The sequence below is a fragment of the Zonotrichia albicollis genome, chromosome 11 (genome assembly GCF_047830755.1).
Source record: "Zonotrichia albicollis isolate bZonAlb1 chromosome 11, bZonAlb1.hap1, whole genome shotgun sequence".
Taxonomy (NCBI): domain Eukaryota; kingdom Metazoa; phylum Chordata; class Aves; order Passeriformes; family Passerellidae; genus Zonotrichia; species Zonotrichia albicollis.
The window spans coordinates 17,415,691-17,443,296 of record NC_133829.1 but is presented as its reverse complement, the minus strand read 5'-3'; the positions used below and the strand labels follow the sequence as shown (position 1 = coordinate 17,443,296).

At 52.5% G+C, this 27,606-nt stretch overlaps 1 protein-coding gene across 1 annotated transcript in view; it reads right to left on the bottom strand.

Annotated features, from left to right (window-relative positions):
• Positions 1-27,606, bottom strand: part of HCN4 (hyperpolarization activated cyclic nucleotide gated potassium channel 4) — a 102,949-nt gene that overhangs the window by 10,812 nt on the left and 64,531 nt on the right. The window contains exons 4-7 of the mRNA XM_074549624.1: positions 18,126-18,344; positions 5,672-5,818; positions 4,336-4,576; positions 2,549-2,713 (exon numbers count right to left, since the gene is read on the bottom strand). Coding sequence (XP_074405725.1) covers positions 2,549-2,713; positions 4,336-4,576; positions 5,672-5,818; positions 18,126-18,344 — 772 coding nt within the window. The remainder of the gene's footprint in view (positions 1-2,548; positions 2,714-4,335; positions 4,577-5,671; positions 5,819-18,125; positions 18,345-27,606) is intronic.

Sequence of the window (27,606 nt, the reverse complement as noted above, 5' to 3'; positions counted from 1 at the left end):
GGGGCTCTGGCCCCTCTCCTCTGCCCACCCACTGCTTCCAAACTGCTCAGCCCTGCTGTGGGAATGCCTCATCCCACCTCCAGCAACCAATCCTGCTCCTGTTGCTGCATGGGCTGAGCCCCTGCCTGCTCCTTCTGCTACCCACAAAGCTGAGACCATGGCCCAGCAAATGTCACAGTTGAGATGGCCACAATACAGAGAGTATCCCCATACAATTCCAGAAAGCTTCACCCCATACAGAGTAACCCCAGAACCTCATCAGAAGGCTTCAGGTGTGTGCCCATACAGAGTAACACCATACTGCTTCAGAAAGCTGCAAACATCTGCTCTTCTTGTTCTTTTATGCCTTTTATGCCCTCATGTTCATGCATTGTCCCTGTGTGCCCTCTGCTCCCTTTGGTGGTGCCCCTGGGCACTCCCTGGCTCATTGCTGGCAGTGCTGCCCACAGCTGTGCCCATGGGGATGAGCTGCAGCTCCACTCCCAATCACCACACACTGTGTGCCTACAAGACCACCGTTTCCAAACCCCCTCAGTGGCCAGAAATCCCATAAACATCTCCCAGTGGGACTGGATGGGCTGAGATTTTCCTCCCTGCTCCCTTGATGCATAGGGGGAATATTGGATGGCTTTTATCCTGGTACCAGGACAGTGACAGGGCCCTCTGAATCACCTCCTGTACTCACTGTGGTCTGGGTTTCCCAAGGACATTGTCACCCTGGGCTTCCCAAGGACATTGCCACCTGGGCAGAAGGGAGCCAGGGAATGCACCACTGACTTGGAAAGATGATTCCATTTGCTTCCTCCTTCTGCACAGATCCTGAGCTGGATGGGACAGGACCAAACCTTGTCCTGCTTTTGCTCATCCCTGCTTTTCAAGAACTGCTGTTCCTCAGGCTCAGTCCTCCAGAATGATTCCTGCACCTCTAGAGAGCCTCAGCAGAAAGCAGTAACCTTGAATTCCCTCCAAAGTCACAGGCTGGTACAGAATGCTGCACTGCTCCTTCTGGATGGTGCACATTCCAGAGGAAGGGAAGAAATGCCCTATTTCCAAAGTCAGGGAATTCCATGGGATCTGCCAGCTCCAGCAGGGTGCCCAGAACTGCCCTGGGCTCTGTGGGGCAGCCATAGCTGAGCAGAGCTGGGCACCACCAAGGGCTGTGGAAGAGCCATTTCACAACAGCTCAGAGGTGGAGTTAAGGGAGCAGGCAGCTCTCGAGGGTGAGTGCCAGGGAAACCAGGGCACAGCAGGACTTTCAGTGGCACAGGGACCAGCAGGAGGAAGGAGGGGCATGGGCAGAGCCCTGCAGCAAAGGGCCTGTTGTTCCACTTGCTGTGTGTCACCTTCTGACCTTATGCTGACATTTGCAGCTGTCTGTGCAAGGGGAGCTCTCTCAGGGGAAGAAGCACGTGAGGTTCTTTGTGCTGGGTCAGAATTTTCCATGGATTTCAGTTACGTGTGCAGGAGCACAGAGCACAGGACAGGAAGCACAGGATGTTCTGCCCACCTGATCCCACAGTCCCAGAGAGCACCAGGCTGGAAAGCTCAGCAGCACTGAGCACCCAGACCTGCAGAACTTGAGATAAAGCCAAGCTGGCCCATTTCTGCACTGATTTCACATTTGCTCTGTGATTTGTACAGCCTCACTGAAATAACCCAAGTGTTGGGCCTACTGCCACCTCCACCAGGGCCTCATTAGCCTGGGCTTTGCCAAAGCTGTTCTTCAGCTCAAAGCCTTTTCCTCACGGGTGCAACTCTGTGTTTGCAGCAGGTAATGAGATGCAGAGGATCGAGTGGCCCTGGCTGGAGAAGCCCCAGAGGCACTGCACCCCTTGCTGGGATGCCAGCTTAGCCCCTATCCCCCTCCCCTGATCATCTTCCTGGCCCTCTGCATTGTGCCCAGAGCTCCATGAGGAAAGCACTGGGAATGCAGGCACTGTGAGGGGATGGATAAGGAGCTGCAGGAGTTAGACTGGGACTCCAAAATGCTCCTCAGCTCCGCAGCCTTTGCATGAGTCACTTCATCTCTGTTACACACCTCTGGCTGTGACCAAGGAATGCTCTCCTGGTCTTTAGCTGGGGAAGAGACACTTGGAAAGGATGTTTGCAGCACAGGTTGTGTCTCCCACAGGACAGGGAGCATCCTGGGGTGGGTCACTGTGAGTTGTGACCATCACAGAATCCCAGAAGAGTTTGGGTTGGAATGGACCTTAAAGGTGATCTAGTCCAGGATGCCTTCCACTGTCCCAGTGTGCTCCAAGCTTCAGCGTCCAACTTGGCTTTGGACACTTCAGGGATCCAGGAGCAGCCACAGCTGCTCTGGGCACCCTGTGCCAGGGCCTCCCCACCCTCCCAGGGAAGGATTTCTCCCTAAAATCCAACCTAAACTTACCCCCAGTAGGTTTAGACTGGAGTCCTTGAGGGAGCTGAAGCTGGACAAGGAGAGCCAGGCTGGGATCTCCATCACTTCCCAACTGCAGCACACCAAGCCTGGAGAAGGGCTGCCAAGGCAGCAGGTAAGGAAGGAGACTCTCTCCCCTGTACTCACCAATCCTGTCCAGCCTGTCCAGAGCCACAGTCTCGAAGGCTCTCCTCATCATGGGGTACTCCTCCAGAACCTCGTTGAAGTTGTCCACGGACAGCGAGTACAGGCGGCAGTAGGTGTCGGCGCGCACGCTGGCCGTGCGCCGGCCACGCGTCAGCAGGCAGATCTCTGCAGGCAGAGAGAGGCTCAGACAGGGCATGGGCAGCACCACAGCACCCCTGCAACCCTCCCGGCAGTGCCCTGCCAGCCTCCCTCCCTGCAGTGCCCTGACAGCCTCCCCTCCCACAGAAAACAGCCACAGTTCACATTCTGTGTGCAGCCTGAGGCAGCTGGCACACACAGCTGCCCCTCGGGGTTCTGCTGGTCCAGTCAGGCACACAAGGTTTGTTCTGGGGGATTATCAAAGGCAGCACTGTGGGTTCACACTGGAGGAGTTGTGTTTCTCCAGCTCCTTGTGGCCACTGGGAGCAGAAGGTCAAGCCGTGCTCTCATTGAAGCCACTTGTCTCTAGATTTGTAAAGAGGCTCTGTGCTGATCTGTGCCTTTGGTGCCTGGCTGTAATTTTGATCTCTGTACCTGGAACATTTGTCTTTCCTGAGTTTTCAAGGATTTTCATGTCTATGCCATGAGCACTGTCAGGGAAAGCCACATCAGTGGCACCTCCCAGCTTGGGGTGTATTTACACTGCTGTCACACACTCCTCACTGCTCAGCTGGTAACTGAACACAAAGCCCTGCATTCAACCACAGCTCCTTGAGCACCCAACAGAGAGCTCCCAAATCCTGCTTTCCCACTGCTTGCACAGAGCCTGGGCAGCAGAGACAGGCACTTCAGGACAGATGGTGTGGGCTGCAGAGTGACAGCACTGTGCTCCCTGTGGGTGTTGGGTGCCAATCCTCCTGCACCTTTCCTTGGATCCATGCTGAGCCTCCCCAAAGCCCTGCTCCAGCAGCACCACAAGGTTCTGAGCGTGCTCCCAGGCTGCTTTCCCAAGGAAATGATGCTTAGGAGACAGTGCCACGTGTGTGAGGAGTTGTGATGGAATGTCACAGGCAAGTTCAATCCCATCTGGCAGTCAGGGGATCCTGACTCCAACCCTCCAGCTCCAAATGCCAGGCTGCAAAACCCTTGTACCTAAGTGAGGTGCAGACAGGTTGTTCCACACGAACCAGGAGTAACAGGAGTGTGGGAAATGCATAATAGGAATTTTTTAGAGGAAAGGCCTGGAAGGTTTTGCTCTGTCTCCCCTCAGCAGATCATCAGAGGAGGTGCACTCAGAGCTTGTCCTGCAACCTGCCTGTCTGCTGCCTGGGATGTGAGCTGCTGGCATCTTCCATTGTCATAACCATGTAATGAGAGTGATGCTGGAAAATAAAACAGCTCAAAGCACGTTCCTAGCAGTCCTGTCCTGTCTGTGATTTGTACACAACCCCCAGCCAGTGATACCCAACATCAACAGGACAAAGGCAGGTTCTAGACAAGAACCCCATTTCCATGACTATGGAGAACTGACAAGCCAAAAACATGCCAGGGATGTGAGCTGCTGGCATCTTCCCATTGTCATAACCATGTAATATGGGTAATGCTGGAAAATAAAACAGCTCAAGGCACGTTCCTAGCAGTCCCACCCCATTTGTGATTTGTACACAGCCCCCAGCCAGTGACACACCCCCTGTCTGGGAAGCTGCCCAGAGATGGAGGAGAAGATGCTGGGGTCAGTCCCACGTGGATCCAGGAATGGCTGAGCACAGCAGCCCTGTGCCTGTGGAGGCTCAGGGAGCAGCACACACCTCCAAAGTAGGATCCATCAGCCAGCTTGGTCTCCTTGTTGCCCTTGGTGAGGACGCTGACCACGCCGTGCTGGATGAAGTACATCTTCTTGCCGATGGTGCCCTCCCGGATGATGTAGTCTCCGGGCTGGAACACCTCAAACTTCAGCTTGGTCAGCATGGACGTCACAAAGTTGGGGTCTGCGTTGGCAAACAGGGGCATGGAGGCCACCAGCTTGCGGCAGTTGAAGTTGATGATCTCCTGGGCAGGGGGGGTGTGAAGGAGAGAGAGGAAGAGGAGAGGATGCACATATGTTAGTCAGCACATAATGACCTGTGAGGATCCCCACTTAACTTGTGCATTTAAAGTGGGATAAAATGGCTGTGCTTTGGTGTGGCTGGATGGGCTCTGGATGCTCAGAGCAGTGCTGGAGCCAGCACCACACTCACTGCCTTCCTTGAGAAAGGACAACACTCAAACCTCCCAAACAAACACAGCATTCCTGTTTCTGCAGGAAACCTTGGGCTGTGAGGGAGCACAGCAGCAGTGAAATGCTGTCTGACAAAGCCCAGGGCTCCTCTCTGGGCAGGTGTCATAACTCACCTTGGCAGCCCCTGGTTCTCTGCTGCCCTTGCTTGTCAATGAGCTGTAGAACAGCACAAATGTGCCCAGGAGGAGAACGATCCCGGGCAGATGGGGACAGTGTCAGGAAAGGAGGGAGAGGAGCTCACCAGGCACTGGGCAGGGCTGGATCATCAACCCTGGCTGCAGAAAGCCCAGCTCAGCTCTCAGCTGTCACCACAGCCAGGCTGTGCCTCCCCTGGGGCTCTGTGTCACTCGCAGGGGTGACAGCTCAGCAGCCCCCACTCAGGACGTGGTGCTGAGCTCATCACCCAGCACAGCACTCCATGAACAGGGATAACTGGAGCAGGAACAGAGAGAGCTGGGGAAGCATCTGTGTTCCCCCATGGGGGTTTTCAGAGGGGTCTCCTTTGAGACTTCAGCAAAACTAGTTTTTAATCCTGGCTGGCACTTGCTCAGCTTTTCTCTCTCCCATGGAGGAACATTGCTGGGGGACAAAGACAGAAGGCAGGCCCCTTCTGGAGCTGGGTGACACACTGGTGACATCACAGGGACAACCTGCATTGCCAGGCTGCAGCTAAGCATTAAAGGGGGCTTCTCTGAAGGCTCCTCCTTCCTATGACCCCTGGGTGAGTCGGGCATGGATGATGCCAGCACTCCATGCCAAGTTTTAGCCAAACACATGAGCTGGGAGCTTCCTGAGCCCCTGGCCCAGGAGCTCCAGAGCTGCCAGAGGTGCTGGGAACGTGCCCTGCCCCCTGGCTGCCCTCTTACCTCCCGCAGGGGCTCGCTCAGCTCCCCCAGGATGCTCTCCTCATCGAACATCTTGCCCTGGTAGCGGTGCTCGTAGTAGTCGTGGATGCGCTGCCGCATGTCGGCGGGCAGCTTGTGGAAGGACATGTACTGCTCCACCTGTTTGTACTGAGCAGGGACACACAAGGGCCACCAGTTACCAGGACATGTCACAAACTCATGGGCAGCACATACTGGCCCTGCTCCCTTCCCCTGTTTGTACTGAGCAGGGACACACAAGGGCCACCAGTTACCATGACATGTCACAAACTCGTGGGCAGCACATACTGGCCCTGCTTCCTTCCCCTGCAGCAGTGGAAGGACATGTCCTGCTCCTCCAGTTTGTACTGAGCAGGGACACACAATGTCAATGAACCATTACCAGGACATGTCACAAACTCATGGGCAGCCTGGGCTGGCTTCATCTACAGCAGTGGAAGGACATGTCGTGCTCCACCTGCTTGAACTGAGCAGGGAGACATAAGGGCCACCAGGACATGTCACAAACTCATGGAAAGCCTGTGCTGGCTTCCCCTGCAGCAATAGAAGGACATGTACTGCTCCTCCTGTTTGTACTGAGCAGGGAGACATGAGGCCACCAGGACATGTCACAAACTCATGGGCAGCCTGTTCCCTTCCCCTGCAGCAGCAGGGAGGTTCTGTGCCATCCATGGGGTGTATACCACAGCAGACTGCCCTGCTGTGTTCCCCAAATGGCTGTCCCATGGTTTAACTTTAAACTCATCCTCAGCTGGGTGCTCTGTGCTCCCCTCCACACAGCCCTGGGGCAGCAGCTCCCTGGCCACAGAGACAAACACAACTTCCCCAGGCATCCTCCTGGGAAAGGCTGGGAGAAGATCAGAGAAAAGAATAAGAAACAATTCTTATCTCTGATATTGTGAACATTATGTGTTATGGAGATTTGTTTATCAAAGGGTGGTTTCTTAATTAGCCAATGGTGATGGTGTTTGGACTAGAGGACCAATTAGGTTAACCTGTATCTGTCTATAAAAGAGCAATGAGTCTCTTAATAAAGATTATTATTAATCAGCCTTCTGTTACACATGGAGTCAATGCTAATTGTTACCTGGCTGGGGGCTAATTACCATGACACAGCCCCAGCTGGGGGCAGGGCTGAGGAAGGAGTGCCTGGCTGGGGGTGCCCTCCCAGCAAACAGGAGTGTGCAGGGTGGGAGCAGGAGAGTCCAGGTGACCCCAGGTGTTGGAATGGAAGCCCCTCAGAGCACAGGCCCAGAAAGGAACCCAGGCCCAGGGACTGAACTGAAACCCCAGAGAAACTGAGATACATGAAGCCACAAAGTGGAATAGAAATATAGATTTTAGCTTTTAGTAGAAACTTACACTAAGTGCCTTGAGTGTCTAAAAAGCTGCAGCAGAGAGCAGAGGCCTTTTTGTCCTTAGGCAAATTCTACCATAGTAGTGGTATTTCCATAAAGTTACCCTTCCCCAGACCAAATGTAAATTCAACCTGTTGTTCACATTTTTTAGATACAGTGTTCCCATGAACAACAAAAACTAACAGAAATACATACATCGTTCTGAGTAATACTCTAGTAATGTTGAGTGAAATCTTAGACCACTAGAATTAAGACATGATTAGATAAAAAAGCAAAACTAAAACCTTGCATTAAACTCATTAGTTTATAATCATATTTAACCTATACTGTATATGCTAGAGACCCTTCCTGCTCACTCACTACCTCCTTGCCTACTCAATACCCACTCAGGAGTTGTTTCACTGCTGCTACCACACCAGAGATAACACTGCATCCCCTTGGAACTCTCACCTTCAGAAGAATACAGAATAAAAACCTGAGTGTGGCACAGCAGCAGCCTGCTCCTTTTACTCTCATCTAGTGTGAATCACAAACCCACAGCCCAGGAAGGTTCTTCCAGGGCACAGGGCAGGACAGGGGCCAGCTGGGCTCCAGAGTTGTCACAGCCCCAGGGGCTGTGGCAGGGCAAGCACAGGAGCTGCCTCACAGGCAGAGGGGCACACCTGGATCAACACCCCAGTTTTTGGGTTGGAGCTGCAGTTCCCAGCCTCTGCTTCCCCCCTCTGTGCTCCTGCCCACCCTGCCATGATGTAACCTTTGCTTTCCCATCACTTTGTTCCCCTTTTCTTCGCTCCTGTGCCCCAAGGACTCACCCTCATCCCTCCACATTTTCAGCTGCTGGTTCACATTTCCATGGGGTCAGTTCCAGTGGAATACAGGGCACACAGTGACTGATGGCAGAGCTTTGGGGATGGATGGAGCTTTCTGTGAGTGAAGGACACCTCCCCAAGGGCCAGGGCTGTAGCAGGGTCCTGCTGCCCTGCAGGTGCTGCAGGACGAGGTGTGTGCAGGGAATGGTCACACTGCTCTCAGTACAGGACAATCCTCAGTGTGTACTGCACTAACTGCTGACAGAAGGACTGTGCTGCTCCTTTCCCAGCCCTATTTCCCTTCTTCTCCCTCACAAATGTGTCCCTGAGTGTCCCTTTAGTGCAGGAGAGCCTGATTAGTGAAGTTGCGCTTGTTAGAGCTCCTGCTCCAGGGACAGCCTGTGCTGGCACTGCCACCATGCACCAGAGGAGCCAAGGTGGCAGAGGGGACACTCAGGGCTTCCTGGCATTCCCAAAGCACAGCAACTGCTTGGAGATACTCCTGATCCCTCCAGCCTGGCCAAAGGCAAGGGAGTCCCCACCTGCCACTGCCCCTTTGCCACCTGAGTGGCTCAGGCTCTGCAGGGATGGCTGTGGCAGGACAGGATGTGCTGGGTGCCCCAAGGAAAGGAGGCTGGCAAAGGAAGGGGAAAGCAGCAGCAGAGTGGAGGACAGCAGCTCCCTTGTGGGCAACTCACCCAAAGAGAGTTTTGGAGGTTATGGTGCTCCAAGCAGAAGGTTTCAGGTTTTTTGATGTCTCCTGTCACTGGAGAGGCACTGCAGCCTGAGACAGCCATGGGACAAACCAGGCACAGGATGTGTGGGACTCTCACCAGGGAAAGGGAAATCATGAGGCACGAGCTTCTGCTGACTCAGGTTTATTAAATTCATCTAAAATCCACCAAGAGCTCTGCTTGCTTTAATGCTGCATTTTTGTTGAAGAAATAATTTGCCAAAAATATCCCCTGAGGCTCTCAGCTTTAGTGCAGTGATTGAGCTGGAGCAGTGACCAGTGTCACCAGGAGCCTCTCCTCACCTGCTGCAGCCACCTGCCCCTGTCCCTGTCCTCTGCTCCACTGTCACCTGCTGTCCATCTTAACTGCCCTCTGCTCCTAGGGAAAAACATCCCCACGCTCCAAAAATGCACTGGGACTCTGCTTATTCACCACTGAACATGGATTTATGGCTTTGCAACAAAGAGCAATAAATTACTGCTCTGCAGTGTCCCCAGGGGTGTCAGAGTCCCCTGTCACCGCTGTCCCCAGATAAGGCTCCCAGGGAAAACAGGACAAATTTACTCCCCCACAAATAAAGGTGCTGCTTCCCATTGCAAATGGAAATCAGGGTTATAAAAGCAAGCTGTGAAATAAGGAGCCATCATTCTCTGTCATGGTTAAGGAGAGGGAGATCTTGTCTCTCCTGCCTCTGCTGGTGCTCCCTCCTCTCAGCCACGAGGGTTTTGGGGCTCTCAGCTCTCCCTTGTGCAGAGATGGGGTCAGAATTGAGAGCATCAACCCCTTCTTTCCGTGGCTGAGAAACTGAGGATTCACTGGGTTTTCCCCCTTGCCTTGGAGCTGCTGAAGGCCCCACTCTTGTGGGGTCAGGGAGATGATGGCACGCTCAGCTGGCCCTCTCTAGAGCCACTTGGTGTCCCTTTGCTGCCTTCCACCCCTTCCCCTCCTCCTCCTCTCTGCTCAGCCTCCCACTTGTCCCCTGTCCCCAGCCTGACCTGTGCTCAGAGCTTAGTGGCCTCTCTGAGTTCAACTCAAAACACTCATTTAGGAATTATTGCAATCTCTCTGAAGACAATCGAGCCCATTTAAATCCCAGCTCATTTTCTTAAGTCTGTTTTAACTCAGATAGCCCTTGAAGGAGGTATTAATATATCAAAAGGAAACCATTCAGCTGAGGATTTTTGCTCCTCTAGCTGGCCACTTTCCTTCCTCTCTCACCACTTCCCTCCCCTTCTAGCAAAGCTCTGACACTCACAGCCCAAAGAGAAGTGAGGATTTTTAACTCCTTCCATGCCCTCAGGGATAAATCACTGAATAGACTCAACCTTGCTGCAGTTCTGAAGGTGAAAACCACCAAGCACAGGGGGGTTATTGGGGTGTCCTGTGCAGGGCTCCATGATCCCTGAGGGTCCCTTCCTGCACATTCCATGATTCTGGCACTGCTTGGATCCTCCCAGGATTAGCCTGAGATCCCTGTGGCACTGCGTTTAATCCCACTCACAAATATTTCCACATCTGGAGGCCACAGAAGCCACCAGAGATTCACCTGTGGGAGGAGCAGGAGGTTCCAGAGGAGCATTTCAGCTCAGGGCAGGACCCCCAGGAGCCACCCTGAGCACAGCTGGGCTCTCCAAGGGGATCAGGGGGAAAATCAGCCCATGGGATTCACCACATGGAGCCTGCTGACAGGACACAGTGGTTTATTTTCCCTGGTCTCTGATTAGGAGTAGAGTGCAGCTCCTCAGCATTTAGGAATCATCAAACCCAAGGAAATGCTGACTTCTGGGTTTTTTCTCTCTTAAGCCATTCATATTCCTACCCTCAGGATCTATTTATCCTACAGCTTACTCACGGTCATTCTCATGGATTCACAGGAGGGGTTTAAGGAACAACAGAAATTCTGTGACAAAAAGCTGGCAGCTCCCTCCATTCTGCAGGAGCTTTGTGTGATGTCCTGGTTGTGAGCCTTTCCAAAGGCTGCAATCATTGATTCCTGCACCATGGCCCTGCCTCATTGTGCTCATTTTGTCAGATTCCCACTAGAAAATGACTTTCAAGTGTCACCTCCTGGGAAACCTGCAACACTTTCCCTTACTGCACAGTACCTTGGGGAATTATCTCACCCAGGGTCAGGCTCCTGATCTCTTCTGTGGTACAGACAATTCCTGGAGCTTTTTTCCCACTTTCTGTCCACATTCCTGGCACTGGGGATGGCTGTGAGTTGCCTCCCCTCAGTCCCATCAGCTCCTGTTCAAGCAGGGATTTTGGACAATCCCATTCCTGTTCAGGCAGGAATTTTGGACAATCCCCTTCCTGGGCTGGGAGGTGGCACTGGGCTGAGCAGGACCAGTAATGAGCCTGATGAACCCCCTGTTTGCCTCTGACACCTCTGCTGCTCAGGGCTCTGAGGAAGGCAGATCAGGAGCTGTGGGACAAATCCCTCTGCATGAAATGCTGTGGTCTGTCTAATGCTGTGCATGCCCAGGGGATGCCATATGGACAAACCTGCACATCAGGGCCATGGAACAGCCTGGTTGCCCTGGGAATGGCCCTGAAGGGAGTGCCTGGCAGGGCTGGAGAGGCCACATCCTGCCAGAAGGCACCAGGCCAGCACAGGGCACTTCTGGCCATGGCCAATCCATCTTTAGAAGTATCCCAGGACATTGTGGAGATGTCAGGTCACTGGAGCCACACATCCAGAACGGGACAGGGCAAAGGGACCAGCAGAAGAGCAGAAGTGGGGGAATGAGGTGAGATGTGCCCCCAAAGGCTGGAGATGGGGACAGGGGAGCGGGGGCTGTGTGTGCTGCAGCATCAGCTCTTCAGCTATTTATTTATTTATTTATCTATCTATCTATTTATTTATTTATGTACAGCTCCTGTGCCAACATGTATTCCCAGACTGATACTGAAGTCTGAAACCTCTCCCTGGGGTGGAAGAGCTGCCAAGGCAGGGAGGTTCCCTTGCCAGGACAACATAGGCAGGTGCCACATGGTGGTCACAGGGCAGAAGGACCAATCTGCCTTCCAGGCCAGATGGAGATGTCACAATCTGAGCTGTTTCTGCCATGTTTTACAGCCTCAGAATGAGCCTGCTCTCAGGAATGGGTAAATTAAATGTAAATTCACCAGTGACACATTCTCCTGCAGGAGCAGGAACTGCTCAGCCCTGGTCTGGCTAAGGCAGTTTGCACCTCAAGGCTTTCTGAAAAGAAGCTGTGAGGTTTTCATGAAACAAACATTTCTGTTTTCTAACCAAGCCAGGATTCTTTCAGGGAGAGGATTAAATAAACCTAAACCAACTGACACAATTTCTGAGTTTCTGGCTGACACGAACACCCCATTACCTGTTTCTTGCATTCTTTTGGCTCTGCAAAGCAGCCAGAACCCCCTGACTGCAGAAAAGCAAAGCTGGGACCTGACACCATCACTGGAGCCATCATTTATCAGCCTTGTTATCAGCCCAAGCTGCTTTGATTGACAGTAGTGTGGGACACAGCAGTGCTCAGGCCATCTCTGCACAGAGGGAACAAAAACCCAGTGCTGGTATGCCAGGATAAAGCCAGGCTCTCCAAACTTTTTCCAATTAGGAAATTTGATTACATTTTGCATTTGATTAAGTGCTGCAAACACCTTTAATTTCTGGAGTGCTGCACTCCCTGCCCTCTCCTTCACACACATTACCCAAGGAGTGAGTGAGTCTGCAGCTCCCTGACCTCCACCATGGGTGCTGGCCCAGGAGGAGACTCCTCCAGAATGCCTGTGAGCTCAGGGAATGTGGGGACAATCCCTGAGAACTTCCTGGTGACCAATCCTCTCAGGAATGTCACTTCCAACCCTGCCCAGAGTGGCAGAGCATGTGAGGTTCCCCCTGGCAGCTCAGTGGCAGGGAGCAGTGGCAGTGTGTGCCCACTGCAGGCTCCCAGAGCCACCACAGAGTGTCTGTGCCCACCACAGCTCCAGCAAAGGGTTAATGAGCTCTGTGGGCACGGTGCCAGGCTGCTGGGATTATCCAGGAAGGATCTGTGCCCCCAGTTCCCTGCACAGGCTCATGGGGAGCAGGAGAGGAACTCCAGCTCCTGCCCACCGACAAAGCAGATCTGGGATTCCCATGCCAGGGGCTGGATCTGCATCTGGGCACTCAGAAACACCTGAAAGGTTTTCCTCAAGTCAATTTGTCTAAATATTCTGAGGTTAATGAGACTCTGGAGCTCTGCAGCACCCTGGAGCTGTGAGTTCCACTGTTTCCTCATGGAGCATAAAAAAGCCCAAATCCCTCTTTAAACTTGTTGATAGTAAAACTGTTATTTTACTATTAAACTAAAACTATTATTATACTGGTGTTCAAGAAGGAGCAAGGACTGCCTGACCCCAGGACAGGTCCCCAGCTCTCAGAGCAGTGGGCAGGCCAAGGGCACTGTCCGGATTCTTCCCCAACAAATCATGGTCCAACATCCCAAACAGAGACAGAACATTCCAGTTGCTTTATTTCAGCCTTTCCCATGACTAAACCTTCCCCATTTTCTCTCTGCTGAGTTCAGGGTGCTGACAGGAGGGCTGCAATGTTCCAGCTGCACAATGAAGTGCTTGGATAGGCAGAGCAGGGATCAGCTGTGGGGTGTGCAGAGGTGTGAGGAGCTCAGGGGTGCTGGCAGTGCTCTGCAGGGTTCTGAAGTGATTCTGTCTCCAGTGTCCCCTGCAATCCTGCTGCAGCACGAGCTGCTTCAGAGACACTGCTGGGCAACACTTCTGATCTAAACATGGCAAAGACCTTGGCCATGTTTGAGAATTCTGCTTTAACAAGAAAAGGAACCCTTGAACATGAGGATTTCCATAGGAGCATTATTGGGGTGCCACTGTGAAGCTGCCCTGGGCTGGGGGAGCCCAGGCAAAGAGGCTGTGAAGAGCCCAATGAAAGGGAAAGTGCAAGTCCCAACCCAGAGCCAAGAGGTGTTTTAAGAACAAGAGGCACTGCATGGACTGCTCAGGGAGGAGGAGGAGTGGAGAGATGAGGCTCTGGAAGGAGAGATTAGGGCTCAGTGGGCTCTGCAGTGCTGACAGCAGCAAGCTCTGCCTCTCAGCGATGCCTCAGGTTTTGGGGTTTATATTTTTTAGATTCTGTACTGCTTTAGTGTGTGGGTCTGGGCTTCATGTCAGGGGATGGTGAGCTCTGTGCACAAAGCAGGGAGACAAAACAATTCCTGCTGTAGCTGGGACCAAGGACAAAGGATCCAAATCTCAGCCCCAAGGGCACAAACAATGGACTGAAGGATGGGACTTCTTGGGCTGGAGCTGTAATTGGACAATTAACTCCAATATGCAAATGGACCAAAACTTATAAAAGTGTGAGACCCCATGACCTGTGGTCCATTTTCTGGCCATTTGGGGTTGTGCTGCCCAAGGTGGATCCATTGAGGATATCCTTTTAATAAATCCCTACTTTATTCTTTAGCTCAATCTAGCCTCTGTTCTAGGTCAGCCTTCACAAGGCATCACTGCAGTCCCTGCTCTGGGTGTTCTGGGGAGCTGAGTCTCCCTGCACCCACTGGGATGGGAGAGTGACCCTGACTGGGATAGTGATGTGATGGCTGACTCTCACAATTAAAAGGAAATATCATATATATGTGTTAAGAGAAATTTTATGGATTTATAGTTAAGTTTTACCCCTCTTGTGTTGTTATCAGGGAGTTGCTTGGGTTTGGGACATTTGGGAGGGTCAGCTCCTTACTGTGGCAGCACCTGAGCTCCAATCAGGATCTCAGGAAGGGATCTCCACCACTAGACAGATGGACAGAACTCTGGGGGAAACTAAAGGGTTAAAAGGCAAAACCTCCGTTGTGTGGATGAGCACATGGTGGGAAAAATCATCTCCTCCCGGTGCTCTAATATTTTCTCTATTCAGTTTTCTGTTGTATTTTTGATAAGGTTTTAGTAAACCTTTTAATTTTTGGAAGTGAGTATCATTTCTCACAATGGGGGCTGAGCATCCCTGCCCTGCTCCAAGGAGCTGCAGAGAGCAGCACCATCATCTTCCCCACCCTCAAGGTTACAGAGCACTGGAGAGGAGGAGAGGGTGACTTGACAGAAATACTAATCCAGCTGAGCTGCAGGATTAGGGAAAGAAATTAATAGAAGAACCTGCAAAAAGCATGAAAATAACAGGCATATCTGGCTGGTTTATTCCTCTCCTGGGCAGGGAACAACCTTCCTCTGATGTGAGCCCCAGTTACACAGGCTGGGGGGGAATTCTGCAGCCAGTGATGAATAAAGGCTGGAGCTGATCCAGCAACAGCTGCAGAGGGTCTTGCACCCCTGCTCCTGTCCTTGACCCCCTTCAGCAGTACCTGCACCAGCTCTGGCACTCATGGGCTCAAAAATTAACTCTTTCAACCCACAGATGTGACAGAAGATGAATGTGGGAGCAGAGATGAGGCTCTGGAAAGTCAGGAAGGTGTGCCCAGCTGAGCACAGTGCCAGGGAGGCCTGGGTGAGAACAGGCTCAGCTCTTGGTCAGAGCTGTCCCATCCATTCAGGTACAACTCCACACTGCACAACAGCACCTGGGGACATTGTTCTGCCAGAACCCCTCAGGAAGGAGCTGTGCTGGTGTCTCATGTGCAGGAAACATGCCAGGTACTGTGGAGTTCAACTCCAGGTGAGGTTAAGAGAGAAGCTCAGCTCCTGATCCTGCTGCTGACTCTGTGACCATGGGAAGCTGTGATGGGACAGACAGGCCCCTCCTCACTTTGCCCCTGGGGCTGGAGGTCAGAGTCCCTTCAGAGAGCCCCATCCAAAGAGCTGCTCCCATCTGGAGGGCCAGGGCTGGCTCTGCACCGTGGCTGTGCCCCCTCCATGCTGGGAGGGCTCTGTGCCACAGGCACTGTGCCCTGGCACCCAGGAACCTCAGCAGCTCCCTCTGAATTCCCCATGGCTCCTGCCTCCCCATGGATCCACCCAGCCCTGCACAACCAGCACAGCATGAAGGGAGAGGCTCCAGGAGGAGATTCTGACAGAGATTCAATGTCCCAGTGTTCAGAGAATCCAAGGCAGAGTGAGACAGGCCTTGGATCCTGAAGCCAACAGACAGCACAGCTTGGCTTTCATTCCTCTTTTCCAAAGCCCTGCTTGTCCAAGGGAAGAACCAGTGGGTTCTGGACAATGTGAAACCTCCCCAAAACCCCACTCCTGAGCCTTGTCCTGAGGGTCCTGCACAGCAGAGCCTCGCAGGGCAGTTCCAGCTGTAACCTCCTCTCCTGTCTGTGTTTGTGCTGTTCCTCTCCCTCTCCACCGTGTCCCTCTCCTTGGGCACTCCCAGCACAGCTCCCCAGGCCCCTGCAGGCTGAGCTGTGCTGAGGGACAGGCAGAGCCCACAGGGTGCTCAGCAGAGCTCTCAATTGCTGCTGGCTCCTACCAATCAACCTCCAAACTTGTTGAGATTCTCTCTCTAATGTGCTTCAGCAGACACTTTGTCCCAGGAGGACTGAACTAAATTGAGTTGCAGGGCTGCAAATCACGCAGCAGCCTCATTTTAATCATGGCTATTCAAGTGCTAAGGAATGCACAAAGTAAATACATATTTGTTTTTAGGCCATCACTTGTCCCATTTGTGAGAGGAAAATGAGTGTACTCAATCCCTGAGGCTTTGATCCTCGCAGGATAACTTGGGAGATGAACCTGCCACAGGAAATACAGCCTTGGTTCAGCCCTGTGCCCTCTGCCAGAGCTCCTCTCCTGGGTCTGTTAACCCTCTCACTCACATCCCCACGTTCTAATGAGGCTTTCACCCTCCCCACTGTCCCTGGCAGCCCCTCTGCAGTCCCTGCTGCCTTCCTGGGCACTGATTTCCCTGAGCTGTGCCAGGGATCCCAGTGCCAGGGTCGAGCTGTGCCCTTGTGTGAGCTCAGGCTGGAGGCAGAGCGCGGAGTGCCCAGTGCTGCAGGTGCAGCGCTGCCTGTGCCAGGCTGCCCAGGTGGTTGGCTTTGCAGATCAGTCCTTGACTTCTGTGCTACTTCAAACACATTTGAATAAATACTCTGCATCCTGAGATTTGATCAGCCCGCACTCCCAGTGCTGCAGTGTCCTTCTCTTTGGCGTGCCCTGCTCTCTGTGGGGATCAGCCTGGCTCAGCTGTGACACAGAGCTAAAACTCTGGATGCTCTGGATGCATGCCAGGCCTCCACACTCTTCTCCTGGGCATTCCCCTCCGTTAGCTCTAGCTGTGGTTTGGGATCTTCCCTGTGCTCCAAGCATGAGTCAATCTCTGGTCTCCTTTGCTCTCCCTCTCTGCCCTGCTCTCCTCCCATTGGAATTCCTGTGTCTCAAACCTGTTCCAAGGTCATTCCACCCCTCCCTGAACTTAAAATTCACCTAAGCAGGGCCTGCTGGTCACAGTTTCCCCACTTGAATCACAGCTCCTCTCTCACCTAAACTGCACCTGGCAGGGTCAGAATGGGAACAATTCCTCTTCTTAATCTCCAGATCAAATGTACCCACAAGACCTGGCCATAAAACCTCCCCAGCCCCATAACTGGGGGCAGCTGCATTTTTTGGATGCCCTGCCCAGCTCACAGATTCAGAGACTGTGGCAGTCTGATCAGATGTGACATTTCTGGCTGTGCCCTCCATTCTGCAGTCCAACAATGGTGCCATTAATTCCACAGCTACCTGGGGAACCTGCTCTGAGCTCCTGAGCCTTGATCTGGGCTTTGGGGGCTGTTGGCAGCTTCACTCAGAGCACTGGAGTGAATAATCTGGACACTTTCAAAGAGAGCACTTGCTAAACAAAAGCTGCACATTCTGGAACATTCACTTGGGGTTTGAAACAAGATGTGAGAAAGGAAGAAGTGACTTAAAATTTTAGGTACTGGTGACATTGATAATGTTGGTGTACAATGACAGGCAGAGACAACAACAACCATCTCCCTGCCCGGCTGCTAACTGATCCTGCTGCTGTTTCCTCCTGAGGGTGTGGGAGTGCATGGATGGGGATGAGGGGGCAAGGAACAGAGCCCTGGCCTCTCACACTGACAGCGCTGGGTCCCTCTGGACAGCAAGGAAATCACTCTGGGCTCCCTCTGGATATCACAGACACCACCCCAGGCTCCCCCCAGACAGCACAGAGACCACCCCAGGCTCCCCCCAGACAGCACAGAGACCACCCCTGGCTCCCTTTGGATATCACAAGGACCACTCCAGCCTCCCCACAGATATCACAGAGACCACCCTGGGCTCTGTCCAGATATCACAGAGATCATCCCATCCTCCCTCCAGATATCACAGAGACCACCCTGGCCTCCCTCCAGATATCACAGAGACCACCACATCCTCCCTCCAGACAGCACAGAGACCACCCTGGGCTCCCTCTGGATATCACAGAGACCACCCCAGGCTCCCCACAGACAGCACAGAGACCACCCTGAGCTCCCTCTGGACAGCACAGAGACCACCCCGGGCTCCCCCCAGAGAGCACACAGACCACCCCAGGCTCCCCCCAGCCAGCCCAGAGCCCAGCCCAGCCCAGCAGGGCTGTCCTTACCTTCTCCTGGTACTGGCGGCGGGACGAGTCCAGGGACTGGATGAGGGCGGTGGCGTGGCCGATGAACATGGCGTAGCAGGTGGCCCCCACGATCATGCTGAGCATGGTGAGCCACACGTCCGACATCCCCACCGGCGCCTGCTGCCCGTAGCCGATGCACAGCATGTGGCTCATGGCCTTGAACAGGGCATACGAGTACTGCTTCCCCCAGGAGTCGTTCTGCAGGGACAGGGCACAGCTTCAGCACGGGGACAGGGATATGGGCCAGGAAAGCACCCCGGCACTGCACCCCAAAATCCCTGTCCGAGGTACCTTGATGTGTTACACAGGAAATTTCATTCTTTGGTAGCTTGGAGGGCTGGGGGGTCTTTGAAAGCAAGGAGGGATATGGGGTCTCAACCCCCAAATCTCTCAGAGCCCCCATAACTCCCATATCCCTCACTGAGACCCTACACCTCAATGTCCCCATAGCCTCAGAACTGCTATAAACCTCACTGAACCCCTACACCTCAAACCTTTCAGAGACCCCACAACTCATATCCCTCACTGAGACCCTACACCTCAATGTCCCCATAGCCTCAGAACTGCTATAAACCTCACTGAACCCCTACACCTCAAACCTCTCAAGAGACCCCATAACTCATATCCCTCACTGAACCCCTACATCTCAATGCCCCCATGGCCCCATAACTCCCAAATCTCTGAGACCCTACTCCTCAAACCCCTTAGAGCCCCCATAACTCCCATATCCCTCACAGAGCCCCCCACACCTCAGTGCCCCCACAGCCCCCTAATTCCCATATCCCTCACTGAACCCCCACATCTCAATGCCCCCATAGCCCCATAACTCCCAGATCTGTGAGACCCTACACCTCAAACCCCTCAATGCTCCCATAACTCCCATATCCTTCACAGAGCCCCCCACACCTCAGTGCCCTCAAACTCCCTAACTCCCATATCTCTGAGCCCCTACACTTCAATGCCCTCAGAGCTCCCATAACTCCTCTATCCCTCACTAATACCCTATACCTCAATGCCCTCAACTGCACCCAATACAAGAAATTTACTCTTTGTTACACAAGAAATTTAATTTCAGAGCCCTCATGGCCCCACAAGCTCAGCTCAGTCCATTTGGAAAAACAAGCCTAGATCCCAGATCTGAGGTCACCATTTTGGCCCTGGTTTTTAGAGACTCCATGTGCTTTTTCCAGCAGGGAAGGCAGCCAGGGTGCCCTGCTGGTAACCTGGGATAAATCCAGATGATGCACTGGGAGATTTTCACAATGACCCACAAGTGGGAGAGGGAGCTAAAGCAAATAATTTCCTCCCCTGGGAAATGGACTTGAACTGAGAACTGAAACAGAGAGCCTGAGCAAGGCTGCCAGCAGCAGGATGTGAGAGTGAGGAAAATCACTGCCCAGCAATTTAGGAAATGGCCAGGGTCTCTGCTCATTACCTGGGGACATGAGAAGGGCAGAAAATGAAGTTGGTAATGTCTGGACAGCAAGTTCTTCTCAGTGCAAAACTGGGCTTTTTTAGAGAGCTGAGGAACTACAAATGGTTTCATTTGAGAGCAGCGACATCCTGCCAGGAGAGAGTGCTGAGACACCTTGTGCTCTCCACACAGGCAGCACCTCAGCATGGCAGAGACAAAAACCAGCACAAGTTCCCTGGTGAGACAGCACTCAGGCTTAGCCTGAGCTCATGGAACAGCTCGAGGTGCATTTACCATCCTGTGGGTATTATCTGCCAGCAAGTTCTTGCTGTGAAACCTTGACAAGTAACTGCTCTGGCATCACACATGGCTCCTGCAAGGATGTGAAAATGCCTCTGCTGGGTGACAGCACTGGGCATTGCTCAGCTGCTCCCTGTTCCTGGAAGGAGCCAAGGTTTTGGATGGAGCTCTGCAGAGAGAGGCGCTGTGGCAGCTTGGAAGGTCACTGCACAGAGGTCACTGCACAGCCCTGCTGCTAGCTTGGCAATAAACAAGGAATTCTCCATCCAGAGCACCAGTGGCCAGCAGTGCTGGGAGCTCTGGAACTCACTGGGCTCCTCCTGGAAGTGACACATCACAGCCATGGGGTGGCTGATGACCTCCCTGCAGGCAGCTCTCAGTGCCTCGGATGCCCATGGAAAGTTCTCACCGACCTTACAGGGAGCAAACAGTGCCAGAGCTGGGCACAGGGCTGGATGGAACCTCTGCCCAAGGCTGATGCTGGGTTAGGAGATAAGCACATGGACAAAGGCAGCTGATAGCATTACCTGGCCAGATTCAGTTTCATTATGCAAGCCAGGCCTGATTCCCACTGCAGCAAGAAGGGCAAAGCCACACAAGTGACAGCAGAGCTGACAAGGGAGCGGTGGCACAGGCACTGCTCCTGCTGCTGGTGCCAGCCTGTCTGGGCTCACCTCCCAACAGAGCAGGAACCTGGAAAAACCACCCTGGAGCCAGGAGAGAGGGGCCAGAGACAAAGTGGCCATTGGTGACTGGGCTGGCTGTGCCCTAGGCTCGTGTGTGAGGAGCCCAAAGGAGCTGCACACAGGGCAGGACAGGGCACAGGGGGTTTGTCCCCTGGCCAGGGCACAGGAAGGGTCTGACTACAGGAGCTGCCAGAGGTGTGAGGCCAAAGAGTGACCCCTCCTGCTCCTCTGCCTCCAGGCTGTGCTGGGATCTGAGCCTGGCCAAACAAGTGCTGGGTGACCCCAGGTTCTGTGGCATTTTTGGTTTTCACACCCAGGTTTTGTGGCACTTCTGGTTTCCACCCCCAGGTTTTGTGGCATTTTTGGTTTTCACACCCAGGTTTTGTGGCACTTTTGGTTTCCACCCGCCGGTTTTGTGGCATTTTGCAGACCCACTTCTGCTCTGTGTGGGCACCAGGTCTTTCACAGAGCTGCCACAGGCATCCTGCCCTTCCAGGAGCCCCCTTCCCTCTGCCCTGCACTCCTGGCACTCTGAGGCCACAGCCCTGCACTCAGGGATGGCAGCTGCTGGGACTTTAGCCCATCCATTGTCCCTCATGCTGAGGCAGCAGCAGGCAGCTGTCACATTTGGCCACTCTGCTCCAAATGCTGATCCCTGCAAAGGTGGGAGCTCACTGCCAGTGCTGTGGAGTGTCACAGCCCATGGTGCTGGGGCACAGTGCAGCTGCCCTGTCCCTTCCCTTGCTGAATTAATTCCTTCCCCACTCCTCTCTGGCTGTTGCAGGGATGCTGCTGCTCTCTGAGTTCAGTGTGGCAGTAGTTTAACAGGGCAGCATAGCTCCAGCACAGACCTGAGAGCAGGGACAAAGGAAGCTGAGGGAATTCCAAAGGAAATCTGGGCAGACAGAGCAGTAATAGCTGAGCTGGAAAACTGGCAGCCAGGCTCTTTAGTGGCTGTGAACATCTGGGTAGCAGGCAGGCTGGAGGTTTAAAAGCCATTCTTCCAGCAACTTGCTGCTCAGGAGTGCTGTTTACAAGGAAGCTTGCCAGTGTTTTGTAGGAATTAGTCATCCAAAACTCTGACATCTAGCATGCACAAAATTCCCTGGGAATTGCACAGCTCTGAGCCCCAGCAGCAGCAGCAGGGCTCCTGTGAGGACAGGCTGAGGGTGCCAGACTGAGGGATGGCTGAGGGATGACAGACTGGGGGGTGGGAGCTGCAGGAAAACACAGAGCTTTGCAAACAAACCCTGAGCACATCAAGCACTGCTCAGAGAGAGGCACTCCTGTGAAGGGGAAGCCTTTCAGAGCAATTACCTTCAGGGTACCAAGTGTGAAGAGCACTGGATGCTCTGTGATGATTCTTCACTTTCAGCTCCTGGTACCTCTTTAGCTTTCAGGTTTTTTGTTTTCCCCAGGATGAACAGACAGGTCAAGCCCTCAGTACTTGAGGCCAGACTAGAAGAGGTTCCAGATGCAGTGTGGCCACGGGTTTGTCAGCACCAGGTGCCTCACAGTGCCACAGCTCATTCCTGTAAGAGCCATACCCTATCTAACACCCAGCTACACCAGCCCCCACTGCAGCACCACTCCACAGATACTCGAGTGGCTAAAATGGCCCATCAGGGCAGGGAAATGAGGCCTTAAACTGCAAGGGGAAAATGACTCCTCCTCGTTACGCAAATCCCAAAGCATGCAAAAGCAGAGCTACAGCTCTGTGCCTGCTCACAGTTAAGAGGGGGTTATCTCAGAGGCACCATGAGACTCTGCAAAAGGCACTGAAATGACTTTGAAGCAGTTTCTGACTGGATTGTTTTTAACATCCACACTGGCAGTGCTGGAAGGGCTTCTCTGGCATCAGAGTCTCAGATCCACCTTTGAATACTTGGAGGCTCTTCCCTGGAACACTTCAAAGGCACTGCTGGGTTCTGTAGTACCTTACAGAAGCACCTGGAGGCAAAAGTGTGGTGTCTGACAGAGTATTTTGGTTCTGATGTACATGTGAGTGCGCCTGCTTGAAGCCTCCCTGGAGAGGAGGAGTGAGATGAGTAAAGACATGGAGAAGTACTGGAAGTTCTTGGGATAGGGATGTAATCCAGTCATGGAGGTGATGAATCTTCTTTCCCTGCAGCATGGAAATGAGGGCTGGTTTTATGGAGTGCCAAGTGGGAAACCCCAGAGCAGAGGAAGAGCAGCACCAGCTTTGTCACAGACAAAGCCTCTAAAGGACAATGTTATGCCTGACTTACACCATTAACACTTGGAGAACTCAGGAGATGTCTCTGACCATCCCTGCCCACCCCTGGAGCTGCTGGGCTGGGAAGACACCCCTCCAGATCCAGTTTAAAGGGTGGGAACACATGGAGACGACAGGTTAAACTTCACTTTGGACAGAACCTGCCTGTTCTGGGCTTGTTTCCAAGGGAAGCTCACATGGCCTTCACCTGACTGCAGGGATGTTCTCTGAGTGCCCCAGTCCCAGCTGTCCCAGGCAGCCTTTCCTGGAGCCCACCCAAGCACCCTGTGCTCCTGGAGATCCAGACCTGGGCACCCACTCCTTGCCTGGGCATGGCACCTGTACCCAGGGCTGTGCACAGAGTGCTTCTGCATCCCTTCCATCCCTGCTGCTGTGCCCATCTCATGCTGCTCCCAGCTGGCCTCCCTGGGCTGTCCTGGAGTGCCTGTCACCCTGCATTCCCTGGAAAGGTCACTATTCCCAGTTATGGGCTGCTCTGCCCTGCCCACCCTGCTCTGGATTGCTTTTGGCCCCAGCTGGGGAGGGCACTCCCTGTGCCTGCCATCCTGGGCTCCAGGATCCCATCCCATGGGAGCAGCCCTGCTCCTGACAGATGTTCTAGAACATGGAATCTCCCTCAGATTCTTGTGCCTGTCACCCTCAGCTCTAGGTTCCCACCCCATGGGAGCAGCCCTGCTCCTGCTGCTCCTGAGACTTTCCAGAACATGGAATTACCCTCAGATTCCTGTGCCTGTCACCCTCAGCTCCAGGATCCCAACCCATGGGAACAGCCCTTCTCCTGCTGCTCCTGACAGATGTTATAGAACATGGAATCTCCTGCAGATTCCTGTGCCTGTCACCCTCAGCTCCAGGATCCCACCCCATGGGAGCAGCCCTGCTCCTGAGACTTTCTAGAACATGGAATTTCCCTCAGATTCCTGTGCCTGGATGAGGGCAGGAGGGCTGGGCTGGCCCAGAGGCTCGGGGGGAGCTGGGAATCACAGCAGATCCATGCAGGATTGCTGTCTCCCACACTGCAGCCATTCCTCTTCCCCCTTTCCATCAGCAGCCCCTGTAGGGTGCTGTGAGCAGGGAGGGGCACAGCTCCCCAGGAATGTGCTCTGGTGGATGGATCAGCCAAACTCTGATCAGGGTTTGCTGCCCTGCCCTCAGGGATCTCTGCCCTCCCTGCAGGGTGTGTGGGGCCAGCACAGCACCCAGGGGAGGAGGCCACGTGCTCCCAGCAGCTTTCAGGGCTCAGCAGAGCTGGGATCTCTGGGAGAGGAGCTGCCAGGCCAGCTCGGGGGGAGCAGCACACACTCTGCAGCTGACTCACCAGTGTTTCCACTTTTTAATAAAATGCACTGCAGGAAAGCTAATGCTGAAGCCCCTGGGATTGGGACTCAGCAATTAATACTGCAAACATCCTGCCCTGCAGCTCCAGGAGCAGCCAGACACCCACTGCTTCCACGGCTGCTGCAATGGAACACGAGGCATGTGGAAAACACCCAGAGGAACCAGACTCGGGGATTTATCGAGGCCCTGAGATGATTTTGGCAACAGCAGACCCTTCACAAATCCCCTGGATGAGGATCAAACCTTTAGGAAGCAGATGGGAGGTGATGAATCTTCTTTCCCTGCAGCATGGAAATGAGGGCTGGTTTCACAGAGTGCCAAGTGGTGGGAAACCCCAGAGCAGAGGAAGAGCAGCACCAACACACTCACAGACAGAGCCTCCAAAGCATCTGGACCTCACTTGCAGCTCCCCTTGGCTGCAGCAGCTTCAGAAGATTCCCCTTTTCCCAAATTTCTGGCTCCTGTGTGCAATCAGGGCAGCCATACACAAGGATATTTATTTATCTCCTCAGAGCTCACACCAGGCTGGTACAGAATGTCCCAAAATCCCTGGCACAGAGGCCACCCTGGCCTCTCCCCTCCCCTCCCAGCTGTGTCCATCACACAGAGCCATGCTGGAACCTTCCACCAAAGCCTGACAAGAGCCCAGAGCTCCAGTTTCTTGTTTCCTGACTCTGTGGCCTCTCTCAACACTCCCCTCCAGATTAGAAGTAAATTGTTTCACTGATATTGCCATCCACATCCATTGCTGGTCCCACTGACATGCCTGGAAACCTTCTCAGGAGATTAAAGGACATTACTGGGAGGAAAAACCTATTTTTTCCCCAAAGAACTACTGCACTCTTTGTTAAATAGTCTAATCCCAGGCTATTTTGGGGTTGGCATATTCCTGAACAGCTTCTGCAGTGGAAACCCCCTGAAGTATAGGTGGGGCATCTCTCCAGTTCTTCATCCCACATTTCCAGAGATAATGATTTTTTTTTTCCACTTCTTTTAAGTGGAACAAAAAAAAAAGGTGATTTAGCTGCAGGGAGGAAGCAGAAAAAAATCTCCCAAGGCAAGTTTAATTCCCAGCTTCAGAGGCTCTCAAGGCTGCAGCATGAGGAAAGCTCTGCTCTGGATAGGAGCTCCCTCCCCTGCTCTCCTGGAGCCTGCTGAGCCTTCCTGCCTCTGGAATGCATCTTCCCCTCTCTCCCCATCCCTGCTGCTGGGATTTGCCTCTTTTCTTCCTCTGTCCCATGTCCTGCCACTTTTGCAGACCCTTCCCTGTGACTACAGCTGGCAGCTTTAAGCCCAGCTTGCATCTCTGCCCGAGGGATGGATGGGGAGAGCCAGGAGCTGCTGCTGCCATCACAGCCAAATGTTGGGATGAGGGAATTGTGCTCCAAATCTGCTGCTCTGAAGCCATCCTGCCATGGCCAGGTCACCCCCAGGAGGGGGATGAGGCCACCTGCACCTCTGAGCTCCCTGGCATGAGGAGCTGAGTGTCCTCCTGGCCCTGAGCAGCACAATGGGGCCCCAATCTCTGACTGCTCCTGACACATAAATGAAGAAATGGCAGCATGGGGAAGCCCAGGCAGCTCCTGCACAGTTGTTGGAGATAAGCAGAGAGTTCCAGGCTCCAGAACTGGCAGTCTGGCAGCAGCAGGAAGAGAACCATTATTGCAGAGAGGAGAAATGAATAAATAAACAGCAAACAGATGACTTTTCCATGGATGCTCACTCCTCCAGGCACGGGCAGCCTGTGCCCACAGCCCTGCACGTGGGAGGCACGGCAGGCTGGCACATCTTTGATACATTTTACATTTGTTCTGTTCTGCCCCACTGCTTGATTATTTCCTTTATTCAAGAAGAAATTGGCTGGGGGAATCTGGAGGTTAAGAACTGCAATAACAGGCAATTTTTTAAGCTTTGTCAGTTTTTGCTGCTTTAATCAACTGGACATTGTCCCTTTGAATAAAAGCTCCTGAATTCTCAGCAAGATGGTTGAAAGGTACCATGAATTCGCCCTGCCTTTGCCATATGGTGTCAAACCCCTCCCAGCAACAGCAGGGCACAGCTTGGGATGGCACTGGGCAGCCTGGCTCCTCATCCCGTGACCCTGGCTCACTCCGGGGTGGGTGGGTGAGCACAGCGACCCTTACAGGGCTATGGGGCAAAGGGACCAGCCATGAGAATCATGGATCAGCCCCAGCCCTGTCTCTGGGACCCCACATACTCAGGTTCCAGCGGGAAGCAGTTTCCATGCCGGCTCCTTGCTGCTCCGTGCCAGGAGAGGGAGCCTGGCTCCTGCCTTCTGCGGCTCTGCAGGGCCGGTCCTGCTCCGAGCCACGGGACTGTCCCTGCAGGATCTGCCTCCAAACCCTGGGATTGTGTCTTTGTAGGATCTGCCTCCCTGTCCCGGGACTGTCCCTGCAGGATCTGCCTCCAAACCCTGGGATTGTGACTTTGTAGGATCTGCTTCCCTGTCCCGGGACTGTCCCTGCTGGACCCGCCTCCATGTCCTGGCACTGTGTCCCTGCAGGAGCTGTCCCCTGTCCCCAAACCCCGGCACTGTGTCCCTGCAGGAGCTCCCTCCCTGCCCACAGCCCCGGGAAGCGGCGGGACAGCCCCGGGGGAATGAAAGGAGGAACGGGAAGCTGGGGGATGGCAGTGGGCGCCGCAGAGGGGTCAGTTTAGGGCTGAGAGGTGGGGATGGGGGAGCATGGATTGCATGGGGGATGCTCCAGAGGGGAGACCCTGCCCACCAACTCTGAGCAGGTTATTTGTATTTAATTCTTTATATATATATATATATGTATATGTATATATGTATATGTATATATGTATATATGTAGATGTGTAGATGTGTATAAATATATATGTGTATATATATATGTATATGTGTATATATGTGTATATCTACATATAAATGTATATAACCTATAATATATAATATACAATAGAAATATATATTTTATATATGTTATCTATAGATATATATAGATATGTATAGATATATACACATATATGTATACATATACATATATACATATATACATATACACATATATACATATACATAATATATAAATAACATATATAAAAGATATATTTCTATTGTATATTATAGGTTATATACTATATACTAGATATATTATATACTAGGTGTCATATATGAATTATATATTACATACTATATACTACATATTATATATTATAGAATTTATTTATATTTTATATCATATATTATATGGTTACATTCCTAAAATATTATATATTATATAATATACATTATATAATATATATTATATATTATATATTATATATTATATATTATATATTATATATTATATATTATATATTATATATTATATGTTGTATGTTGTATATTGTATATTGTATATTGTATATTGTATATTATTTTTATTATATATTCTATAAAATATTATATATAATATTTAATATATACTATATATTATATATATT